General features: G+C 40.3%; 1 protein-coding gene across 30 annotated transcripts in view; it reads left to right on the forward strand.

The window, feature by feature from the left end:
* NRXN3 (neurexin 3) overlaps positions 1 to 12,955 on the forward strand; it is a 1,092,565-nt gene that overhangs the window by 516,801 nt on the left and 562,809 nt on the right. For all 30 annotated transcript variants that reach the window (XM_064150720.1, XM_064150904.1, XM_064150893.1 and 27 more), the window contains one exon: positions 11,009 to 11,128. In XM_064150720.1, the coding sequence (XP_064006790.1) occupies positions 11,009 to 11,128 (120 nt within the window). The remainder of the gene's footprint in view (positions 1 to 11,008; positions 11,129 to 12,955) is intronic.

Below are 12,955 nucleotides of genomic sequence, written 5' to 3' on the forward strand. Positions count from 1 at the left end.
GTGGGCTGTAAAACAATAGCAAGGATTCAAAATGTTAAAATTCATAGGAATCAGAGGAAATGGCATCTGTACACGCCAGTTCTAGTATATTTAGTTCTAAAATGAAAGGAGATAATGGGAGAAAGAGAGAACTACCAACCTGTCTTCAGTATCTGCTCTGATATTAGGACTTTTTAAGAACAGAAGGTTGTAAAGGTGAGTATGAACTTTTTAAATACCCATCTTTTCGGCAGTGAGGTCAGTGGTTTGGTGTTTTGTTGTTCCGTTGTACTGTGTAATAGAAATACATAACCTTCAGACCTTCAGTGGCAAGGGATTCAGGAGCTGCTGCCTGTATTCCCATCTTTGTTTTTTCCATGTACTGCACTCTATCTAAAAAAAAAAAATCCAAACAAAAAACCCCTGAGACTAAATGGAAAAGCATTAATGGTATTGTTTTGGTTTGAGTTTTTTTTCTTATACTCTGCAATTTTCTGAAACTATACTTGGATCTCCAGTCAGACTTGGTAGATTTATGACTCTCTTTGGCCATGTGAACTATGACTACAGATAACAAGATTGTTCCAACCTAGGTGAAAGAGTGAGCTCGTACTACTGTCGTTTCTGTTGATTGCTCTGATGAGATTGACAAAGATTACATGAGTCTCAAGATTGAGCTGTCTCTGTCTGTTGATGGAATTTTTCCTGCAGTTGTGCTGAAATCCATGGGCAAACAGCAGCTCGTAAGGAGGCAAAATTTTGCTTTTGCTTTACATGCAGTGCCAAGTTCAGTTTGGGATAAACAGTGGTTTCATATTCCAGTGTTATATGTTCCTGATGGTTTTCTGACAATAAGTCCACTTCAGACAAAAAGCCAACCTGAAGAGAGGTTGTAGCCAGGTGGGGGTTGGTCTCTTCTCCCAGGCAACCAGCAACAGAACAAGGGGACACAGTCTCAAGTTGTGCCGGGGGAAGTATAGGCTGGATGTTAGGAGGAAGTTCTTGCCAGAGAGAGTGATTTGCCATTGGAATGGGCTGCCCAGGGAGTCACTATCCCTGGAGGTGTTCAGGAAAAGCCTGGATGAGGCACTTAGTGCCATGGTCTAGTTGACTGGATAGAACTAGGTGCTAGGTTGGACTGGATGATCTTGGAGATCTCTTCCAGCCTGGTTGATTCTATGATTCTGTGATCCATGCCTTTATTAGAGACAGAAGACTTAAGTTCAGATGTAAAAACAAAAGAAAAATATCCTTAGTTAGCTAATGGGCTGAAAGTCAAATAGATATTTTTACTAAACTGGATTCTAAGTATTTCACATGAGGCAAAATCTTAAATTGTTGAGGGATAGGTGTTAAGAATGTGATATTTTCCCCCTTCTCTTTCTGCTGCATGTAAATTCTGTGACTTGGTGTGTGTGTGCATGAAATGCATTTGTTCTCTTTTGTGTATGGTTTTGTTATCTGTTGCTTGATTGGGTTATGGTAGTCATGTCCCACCATGTTCCTCCATGTATTGATTATGGATATTGGCTGTGGTTGTTATACCAATTCTTTTATTTATTTAAAGTTGTGATGGTTTGGGAGTTACCTGCCCACACATACTTATGAAGTCACCCAGAATAGACTCACTCAACTGGAAGTTAAGGAGTGAAGCTTTATATTCGCAGCTTAGCACAATATACAAGCAGATATTTACAATATATCACAAATATTTACAGCTGTATACAGAAATATGCAAGTTAAAAATAATGCAGAAACACAATACCCCGCCCAGAAATTGGAGTGCCTGGGAGAGGTTCCCAACCACCCTTCCACCTTTTTTCCACCCCTCTACCTTATCTGAGAGTCTGCCTTATGTGCAAGGTGAGCTGGAAGGATTGGCAAGGAGGGTTAGAATCAGAATGATTAGTTTGGTTACACAGATCCAGTAGAAGCCCAGGGAGAAAACACAGACACCAACTTCAACAGGTCAAGACTCTGTCTTATCTGTGTTTGTGTTTTTATATATCTCAGTGAACTCATGAGTGAAGTAGACATCACCATTGTTTTCACAGCATATAATCTAATTTTTCTCATTAAAATATTCCAGTAAACCTCAAACCAGCACAAAAGAAACATGAGCCTGGTTTATCTGCATTTATACTGACCTGATGTTTATTGGTTTTGCTCCTTTTTTTTTTTTTTTTTTCTGACAAAGTTGAGTTGACCAAAGCTGACCTGCAAGGTAGAGAAGATTCTTCTTCCCCATTACTGGTTTGAAATGAAAGATGCTTTCTGTGCTCTTTAGTGGTTGCAGTCACACCCCTGAGAAAGAAACAGAATGATAATCCCTAGCCCCTTTAGAAGGGCTATCTGGGTTGAAGAAGGACATGACAAACAATGGGCAAAGTGGTTTTTTTTTTTGACCTGAGGGGTTTGACTGTATCAAGCTCTGAATATCTATTAGAGCATGGGGTGATTTCCTCAAATGCCTGATGATTGTTCAGGCAAAACAGGCTGCTGTGTGTAGAGATGTAGAAAGTTGCCAGTGATTTACAAGTTAAAAAGCTGGCTTTGATTTTTCACTACTGATTTTAAGCATTGAGATTAGGAGGTAAAAGCTAGGGATTTTTTTAACTTTGACTTTACAGGGAGGAAAAATACACAAAAACAACTTTCTGGAATTTCATTTTTAAGAAAATCTATCAACTACAAATTCTTTCAGTAGTTAGATGGCATTTTACAAGTCAAACATGAGAGTGGTCATGTCTGACCCTGTCAGGTGTGTTTTAGAACTTCTTACCTAATAGCTGCTGTTTTTTCACGGAGCAGATAGGACTCTTTCACGTTGCTGATCCTCACGTAAATTCTTACTGATGTCTTTTATTACTAATTGCCGGCCAAGTAAAAAGGATCAGTTAATGAATTTAAGGCTGACAAAAGGTTGAGGACTATGTGCATGGTGTTAAAATCCTGCAGCTACTTGAGTGAAAGCTGTTAAAAAGTAATTCAATAGAAAAAGGGGTAGAAATTGGAGAAACCAAAGATGGCTCAGAAAGTAAAGGCCTGATAGTGATTGAGACCATGCCATTTGAATTACAGAGATACGATGACAGGGTAGAGTGCTGATAGAAAACCAGTTGGATGAATGCTAATTCTTAGGAGAAATAAAATGAAGGATTTGATGGTATGATTTTATACATTAATGCATGCATACATACATACAAAAACCCTGTTTCCCTGGGACATAAGTGAGGAAACCTGCTTATTAGAATTAATAAGACTAGTATAATCAGAGAGATGTTTTATATGGCATTGAAAATCTGTCTCTTTAGATATAGTGAATGTATACTTCCCAACTCACCTAAAGAGACTGCAATATAGAGTACAAATTAATATGTTCCCGAATCACAGAATGTCAGGAACTGGAAGGGACCTCAAAAGATCATCCAGTGCAACTCTCCTGCCAGAGCAGGATCACCTATACCAGATCACACAGGAATGTGCCCAGGCAGGTTTTGAATATCTCCAGAGAAGGAGTCTCTACAACCCCCTTGGGCAGCCTGTTCTGATGTTCTGTCACCCTCACAGTGAAAATATTTTCCTCATGTTTGCATGGAACTTCTTATGTCTCAACTTCCACCCATTTTCTCTGGCTCCATCCTCTTGGCACTCATCCTTTACATACTTTTATACATTAATGAGGTCACCCCTCAGTCTCCTCTTCTTCAAGCTAAAGAGCCCCAGCTCGCTCAGTCTCTCCTCAGAAGGAAGATGTTCCAGTCCCTTCGTCCTTTTTTTTTTTGGTTCTGCACTGGACTCTAAAGCAGTTCTCCGAGGTCCTTCTTGAACTGAGTGGCCCAGAACTGGACACAATATTTCACATGCAGCAGCAGCATCAGGACAGAGCAGAGGGGGAGGAGAAGCTCTCTCAACCTACTAACCACAGCCCTTCTAATATACCCCAGAATGGCATTGGCCTTCTTGGCCATTGCTGGCTTGTGGTCAACCTTCCATTTGCTAGGACCCCCAGGTCTGGAAGTTTGAGAAAGTGCTCCTCCATTTTAGTGGAAAATGTGAGAAATACTCTCAGGTCTAAGGGGAGGTTAGAGGCATTGAACAATGTGTCCCTGTTTAACAGTCCTGAAGCCACAGATCAGCTTAACCTTTAAATTTTATGTGTTTTATTGTGGAAAGAAAATATTTAGTGCTCCTGTTTCACTCTCTTGAGATAAGACGCTACCCAACATGTTACATATCTCTGGATTTTTTTTTTTTTTTTTGTGGTTTTAATCATGTGCTTTATCAATTCCTTTTCCATTCACCATGTTTGGTGACATCACTGACCTAATCTAATTCAATAGATACAGTTTTAAAATTAAAATATTCCTGTTCTGTGTTCCAGGTGGAGGTAGGTAGCAATTACTTTTGCTTCAGAGTGTTGTTGGTGGTTTTAAGTAGAGTAATTTCAGCCATGGCATGTATATGAAACATATAATCTGAGATATTTGACAGCCTGGAAGTAGGCAGAAGTTAGTGTGGTGTGCTGTGCTCTGTTCATGTGGAGCATCTGACTGCTAGTATATTTCATTAGTATCTGTGACCTATTCCCAGCTCCAAAAAATTGAAGTACTCTCTTTCACAGAGGTTAGGGGTTTAGATGCATTTTAGAGGATTTCTGAAGTTGATGTAAATGAAAATGATAAAGGATGAAGTTTGAAAGAATAGGAGGGATACACGGTCTGGGACCTATGTGAGTAGAAAAACCATCCTGGAAGTACACTAGAGTGTAAACAGCTTTAGCATTAAGATGTTCTGTGCCATTCATTCGAACTGTGGCAGGAATTTTGGACTTGTATTAGACATGATTAAGTATCATGTCTCTGTGACTGCAGCCACTGTTCTCTATCATCATTTCTGTGTCCATCAGAATTTAGAATACAGGCTTTTGATGTCCATTAAAGGGGATATAGCATGAAGAAGAGGTCCCAGAACAGACTTGTCTGTTCTTCTCACACACACACAGCCCCGCCAAGTCCTGAGAACCTGAAAGCTTGTCACAGCTATTAAAATTATTCCAGCTCAAACTCATATTGTTACAGAGGTCCTGAACCTATATGATTATTTACCCTTCAGTTGGAGACACTTGATCACACTGAAGTTTAGGGAGAAATGTTTATCTTGTGTACATAACATGGAATGTTGGCTTCTCAGGAAACCAGTCTTTGCTAAATAGGTTTGGGTATTTCACCACGGGCCAGGAGGCCTGATACTTTTTTACTGCTGAGATTTGTAGTGGGGAAGAGTGTTTTTTCCAATTTATTGTGTGTGGTTTTTTATTCACAGCCCTTTCAGGTTTTCCTTTCTGGTTTTAGTTTCTGTGTCTGAATGTTTCAGTAGTGTTTAATTCCTCTACTTCACTTTAATCTCCTTGTTCCTTGTATCTCAGGTCCAGGCATACACCCTTTTATGCAGTTGACTTTCTGTGATACATGTTAAGGAGGGATTTGAATCTGGGTTAGGAGAGAATTGTAATGAGGCCCATGTCAATAATTATTAAATAGTTTATTAATTGTATGAAGAAAACTTCCCCAAACTTATTTACAATTAACACACAGAGATTCTGTGATGTGGTTGGTAAAACTGTTTTGCAGAGGGTATCTATACACTCAAATGATTTAGGAAAAATCTTTAGAAATGTTTGTAACTAGAGAGCCTTGCAGCGTAAACTGCCGCTGAAAGGTTAAGCGTAAACTTTTACCAACTTGAGTAAAGAGTTAGGGTACTCACTGGTCAAAAGCCTCAATATTTGTGCTCCAAAAGCATAAACAGGAAAATACATGTAGTGAAAGCTGAAAGCTGCGTGGTGGACTTCAGGTGGTAATGATGTGCTGGGGTTTTGCTGCTTGTTCAGTCCAAATTGAACATGCTGTCTGAGAAGGCCCGCAGACACAAGAGAGGTGTTCCGTGGCTCTCAGGAAGTCATCAGTGGTCAGCAGCCACCTGGGCAAAGCAGGGTCCAGGTTTGCGGGCTGGAGCAGTCCGATTGAGTGCTGTGTATAGCAGGGAGGTGGCTGTTGTGCTGGCGCGGCGGGCTGGAGTGGTGGGCCGGCAAGTCCCGATGTCGAAACTCGTTGCTGGGTTGTTACCTATATTCAGGCTTGATCAGGCAGGGTCAGGCTGCCAGTCGCAGGCAAATCCCCACTTACACATAGAATCATAGAATCAACCAGGTTGGAAGAGACCTCCAAGATCATCCAGTCCAACCTATCACCCCGCCCTATCCAATCAACTAGACCATGGCACTAAGTGCCTCATCCAGGCTTTTCTTGAAGACCTCCAGGGACGATGCCTCCACCACCTCCCTGGGCAGCCCATTCCAATGGGAAATCACTCTCTCTGACATGATGCAGTGTGTCATGGCACACAGAGGCATGTAAGGCAAACAGGTAGCAAACAAAACAAAAGCAGCATCAAACAAGTCTGTTAGTGTTTTAAGCATTTTGGCGAGCGGCTTTGGCCAATAGCAACAGGTAAACCCCCCCCTAGAACCAATCCTGAATTATTTCTCCAAAAAAGGAAGATTCACAGGCCTAGGATTGTGACCTGTCTTTATCACAAAACAAAGCAAGCTGAAAAATAAGGCCAAATGTGGTGTCTGTGATAGACTGAGAGGCACCAAAGCTTTTGTCTGCTTTTGGGAAGAAGCGGGAAGGGGGGGACCAAAATGGGTATTTGGACAGCTGTTTAGGGCATGTGATGGTTATGTGTTCTAGGCATAATTTGGACCTTCCACCATAATACGATGTGGTGGTTTGGGAGTTATGTGCCTCTCACACATAATTAAATCACCCAGACTAGACTCAGCCAGCTGGAAGTTAAGGAATGAAGCTTTCTATTCACATCTTAGCACAATATACAAGCAGGTATTTACAATATATTACAAATATTTACAGTTATATATTAAACAAGTTAAAGGTAATGCAGAAACACAATACCCCTCCCAGAAATCAGTCTCCAGGAAGGGCTCCCAACCACCCTTCCACCTTCTTTCCACACCCCCACTCTTATCTCAGAAGCTTGGGAAGAATCAAAAGTCTCAGCAGCTGACAAGACAGTAACAGAATTCCCTGAAAGCATTTAAGTACTGTTTGAAGCTGTAGCTAGCCCCGTGAGTCAGGAGATAATATTTTGTGAGTAAATAGTTAAAGCCTCTTGTAATTCACCAGTTGCCTTCTGCTATAAGCAGAAAGAAACTCCTTGAGTCCATCTAGTGGAGAAGCAGTACAGTTAACTGATAGTGGTATATTGACCGCAGGAACCTTCTCTTCCAGTTCCATTAATGTTAGATGTTTTTTGCTAGTTATTTCTAGATCTAGTTATTCCTTTGTATAATGTTTCCATGACCATTGCAGAAGAATCAATTAGTATTAAAATTAGTGATTGGAGGTATGAGACTCCTGAATATCAAAATTAATAAACAATATTAATTGTTGAAAAATCATATCTTGCATTAATTAAGTACTGCATTACAGAGATGAAGAGAGAAAATGGGTCTGTGGTTCCACTGAGCTTTGCTTGTTGCAGATCTCCATTTTACTGACAATGATGTTAACAAAAACGGATTCTTTTCAACAGAAATGGATTTGCAATGTGTGAAGGAAGGTGTTATGTGCAAAACCAGGAATGATTTGCTTAGCTTAATGCTTATTGCTAGCTTTGATCAAAACATGAGGCAGTTGTTACAGTTGTTACAATCCTGCATCTGTTATGTAAAGAAACTGATGCCTCATGTATCTCAGAAGGATAAGAAGCACAATGCTGTCTTTTATTTCTGAAGTTTCTTCCTCTGCAAAGAGCTTTCAAATGACACAGCAGGAATGACTTTTGTTGCCAATGAGGCACACTCACCTGTGGGATTATACATGGCAGTTTTAGCAATGCACATCAGTAGAATTCTTTTTTAAGTTTCAGAACAAAGAAACCTACCATACAGATGAAATTGCAAAAGACAGTTGGGGAAACAAAGTAATTTTTTTCCAAGCAGAATATGGCTAAGAGATCTGGCTAGTGTTACCTTCCAGGGAGGGAGATTCAACAAGATCTCAGATCCTGCATGTCCTCAGATGCTGAGCTGTTCCAGTAAAAATTAGAGGTACAGAAATCAAATGGAAATTGTTGAAGAATTCTGCTTTGCCATATTTTTAAAATTCTTTGCTGTAAGTTGTGCCAAAGGAATGAAATTTAAAATAGTTCTGAACCCTGATGGCATTGGTAGTTTAGAACCAATTCTTCTGTATATATCAGTTGTATGTTGCCTTCTCTTTCTCTGTTTGTTAGCACTAAAGGGCATATGCGTGGTAACACAATCTTCATGTTTTATAAGCCTTCCTCTGCTTCTGCTGCTTTGCTCCCTAATCCAAAATCCTAATCCCCTGTGACATCCCTGTTAGTTGTTCTGAACAAAATTCTATTGCCACAGATGGAGGATTATGACATGGGGCAATGGCTGTAAGCAGCAGGAGTAGATAAACTCTCAGAGACAAAGATCCTTTTACCATGCAAATGGCCCATAGTACTAAGGAATGAGATGAAGCATAATACCCAGCATCTATGCTGTGCGTCACAACTGACTCTAAAGATGGCAGATCAGGCTTCGAGCATCCTTATGATATTCTCAGGCTTTCAGAATTTGTCATCATTGTGTTTCTTTACTTTTTCCTTCTGGCTGCTTTGAAAGTACTGTTTCCATCTTCACATTTGGTTTCTGTGAAATACAGTCAGAAACCACAATACTAGTCATGAGTTCAAGTCTTTTGGCTCACTGGACTCTCTCACTACTCTCTCACTATGAGCACCTCAAGCCACAGGTGTTAGACCTCCTACAGTTTTATTCCTTCAGTACTCATCCAGTCTCTTATGACACCTAGACAAATGATATGCCCATTGTCAAGTCCAGTTACTGACTAAAGTGTTCTCAGAAGAATGTAGGAATAGAGAAGAAACTGTTGTTAAGAATGCCATTCTACTTTGCTTCTGTGTAACAATGTTACACAGAAGCAAAGTAGAATCAATTTTGCATAGAGTCACAATTGCTTTCTGTTCTTATTTTTAAAACATATACAACTTGCTTGTTTATACTGCTAGGAGTTTTGGCATTCATGTTTAATTAGAGGTTAGATAACAGAGTAGTGAGGTACATGAGAGGTATCAGTTCCTTATTGCTTATGCTCAGATAGCTGGGGCATTTTAGGCAAAATGACAACTAATGTTCTGCTTCAAATTGTTAAATGTTGTCCCTTCTTTTGCTGGACCAGAGTAAGTCTGAAGCAGGTATCAGACCTCAGCCTGATGTGTATTTATCTACGTAGCCATAGCCGTTTCTTTAAGAAACGTAAAGGCAAGAGGGAAGCATGCATGCACATTTGCTTGCCAGCCCACACTTTACAGTCTGTCAGCACTGTTGTAATCCTGCAAGTGATCTGTTAACTTCACACTGTGCCACTGAGACCACTGGGATTTGTATAGTCACAAATGAGAGTCAGGTAGGTGATGCAGAGGGGAGGAGAAAAGTGTTGGAAAATGCCGCTCAACTTTCAGTATGATAACACACAGTTTTCTTTCTGTGGTTGCCTCTTGACACCTCATTTCAGTAGGTGATTTTATTTTCAGGATTTTTCAATCTGCTATTGTTATCCATGCTTACAATTCTACCTGCAGCTTTTGACTTGGTTTTTGAACTGTTGGAAGGATCATGGTGTGACATGGAGTTTCCAGTCAGATGTGGGTTCTACAAAAGCTCTTAAATGTGAAAGTGCTCAGGTGCACAATCTCAATATCAGTGGTGCTGTGTAACTACAAGATTCAGTCATACTTCTGTGAGTGGTGTCAGATGTAGGTTGAGGGGCTTCATTCTGGCTTAAAGCACTTGAAAATGCTCTCTTTACATTGGTTTATTCTCTGAAGTACAAGATAGTGATGCTGATGTAATGAAGAATTAGGTATGAGGAATAGGTTGAGGCCAATAGAATTGCTGTTACTAACAAAGACTGTGAAGGAAGATGCTGGGATAGGCAGAACAGTTGTTGCTTTTGCTGTTCTTATGCTATTGCAATCCTTATGCTATTGTCGTGGACTAGAAGTGGTTAACAAACTGATGTCAAGCAGCCTACCCACTTGCTCCTCTGTTATCTACTCTATTTTGTTTATTCCTTTTCTCCAACAAGTGAGAGGTAGAGAAAGCAACTATGTCATCTATAGTTGTACATTCTGTTTGCAGCCCTGCACAATAGGAGCAGCATACCTTTGTCTGGAATGCTGAAGATAAAATACTTTCTTGGGAAGTAACTGCTGAACTCAAGTTCTATAATCTGTGGTTTAAAGCTTCACATCTGCTCTCAGGTGTTTCACAATCTAGCTACATCCTTGTGGATGACATGCTAACTGTCGTTCAGAGTCTCCCTGAACTGAATATCACATTTTTGCCTGTTACTTGGGTTGTGTCTTTCCAAGGTCCGAGTAGGATAGCAGCTGTTATCCCTAAATCACAGAAAAATGAAAGTCTGTACTATTAGTAGTGGCTTTGTCCTTCTATGGTTCCAAAAGGCTGCAGAAACCAGGCAGAATAGAGAAGTGCCATGGGCTAATATCATGGCCTTCTGAGGACTTTGTTGGTATATTTCCAGAGGACCGTATGTAATAGGACTGGTCAGTGTCTTTTTTCTCAACCTATAAAGCCACGTTGTAGCCAACTGAGGCTGTAAAACTTCAGTTCAAGTCCACATATCAGGGTTCTTTGGGTTGGGTGAAGCACTGTTTATGGGCCCATTTCTTAGCCTTTATTTCTACATTTTGTTGTGAAATGTGCAGTTGTCTATGTGCTTCTTTTACTTGAGTTTCTTGCATGTCCGAGAATGGTTTGGTTAGTGATTTTTCTGGTTTGCAGGAGGGTCCTGGTAGTAATGGCAATAATGAACTGGAGCTATAGTGGGCCTGACTAAAATTATTCTCTCAGCTTTGTTTCACTCTATTCTTGTAATTCCTTCTGCAGGACCAAGCACTACTTGTCAGGAAGATTCCTGTGCAAATCAAGGCATCTGTAACCAGCAATGGGAAGGCTTCACCTGTGATTGCTCCATGACTTCGTATTCTGGGAGCCAGTGCAATGACCGTAAGTAACCTTTTCCTTTGGTTTGATGAGCTCTGAATTCTAGTGGATGGAATCACAGAGAACAAATTGCTAGTTTTACTTTCAATTGAAATACGAATCTAAAGTGAAAATAAGCAGTTTCATACATGTTGGAGTCTGGGTATTTTTCTTATTTAAAAAGCTAATTCAGTTGGGCCAAGAATAATAATCGATGCTAATAGAATTCCTGGTTTAGAGAAACCAGAAATGACTTCTATGTACTATGTGTAATATTTACATAGGTACAAAATTGTTAGGTTTTGTGTACTGAATTATGCTTTGAGTTTTTCCTTCAAACCTTGGTGACAAAGACAGGGAATCCATGTAAAAGGTTGTCTGCTACTGAATTACTAGCTGCATGCTAAGATGAATAATCCAATGCTGTTTGCTAGAGTGTTCAGTTACAGCCACGTGGTCAGTTAAACATGCAACAACAACGTTGTGCTTCTTGCCATGTTGATTTGGTTTATCTCAAAACACAGGGTGTTCTTGGTCAATTACTTTTAAGATCTCTGTTAAAATAATTGAACAAACCCTTTCTCACCTTTGCTCCTGCCTGGAGTGAACAGATCAATTCAGCTCTACTCTTTCCCCTCCTCTATTATATAAGCACACAGTTGACATGCTGAGGCAATGAACAAATGAGCACTTTGAGTGCTGTAGTAAGCATAACAGTAGGACTGAATAATTTGGTTCATTGTGTATGTAAATTTTAAGACCAGAAAAGACACTTACAGTCCACACTGATCACCCACATCTTAGAAGCTGCTGCTTTTCATTAAGTGTATTTGCAGTGGATTTTATCAGTAGTACAAGCAATGTTCATGCAATATTGGTGCCATAGCACTGTCATAACTGCAAGCCTTCCCCTGAAAGTTTGGGATGTGGCTGAATTGGTGACATGTACAACATGCTATTTAATTTGCAGTGGCAGTCTGTTTCTGCTGAAGGCTTAAAAAGCCTGCTTTTCTGAGTCGCTCCTAAAATGCGATGCTACCTGTTGGTCTCCCTTTCTCCCAGCATGGTTTTCCCAAATGGATATTGGAAAGGCATGTCAGCCTTCATGCTTTCACTGGGGCTGTATAAGAAGGATGCTGCAGACACAGAGACATAGGCTATAATGCCACATCTGGGTTTGGGTTGTTTTGGAAGCAAGAATGACCCTTTTGGGTTCATAAGAAACATTTCATATTCAAGTCACAAGAATCGGCTCTGATTTTTTTTCATTTTTGCTTTTGCTGATTGGAAACAGAGTTTCCCATTCTTGCACTACTTGTTCAGTCATTCAATTTAGAGTTGCTAAGCATAGCACATTATAAACCTGCTGTGTAAAAGAAATGCTACTTTAAATCCTGTTGAACTGTATTTAAGTACATTTCCAGGAAATTTCTTGAAAGATTATTGGTGCTTTCACTTCTGTTCCTAATGTGCTAGGCTTCACCGCTCCAAAACATCCCAGTGCCCTTGTTGTGCCATTACTTAGACTTAGGATAGTCTCTGAAGTGCCAGGAAGCCAAGTTCCTGTGTCTGTAAGTGGAGATTCCTTGCTGCTTTTTGGAGCTGGCAGCTGGACACCATGCAGAGCAGAAATGAGGATTTAATATGAACGAGGATGTTGAAGGCCATGTAGTAGTCAGTCACTCAGTGTCAGGCCTACTGGGTAATTTAGAAATGCTTACAGGAGGATGTGGGTGGGTTTCAAAATGGTCCAGAAAGGTAAGTCATGTGGACCCTTCCTGGAACACAAAGAGACTTCAACCAGGATCTTCAAAAAGTGCGTAAAACTTTTTGTGTTTTTTGTTTGTTTGG

The sequence above is a fragment of the Pogoniulus pusillus genome, chromosome 1 (assembly GCF_015220805.1).
Source record: "Pogoniulus pusillus isolate bPogPus1 chromosome 1, bPogPus1.pri, whole genome shotgun sequence".
Classification (NCBI taxonomy): Eukaryota; Metazoa; Chordata; class Aves; order Piciformes; family Lybiidae; genus Pogoniulus; species Pogoniulus pusillus.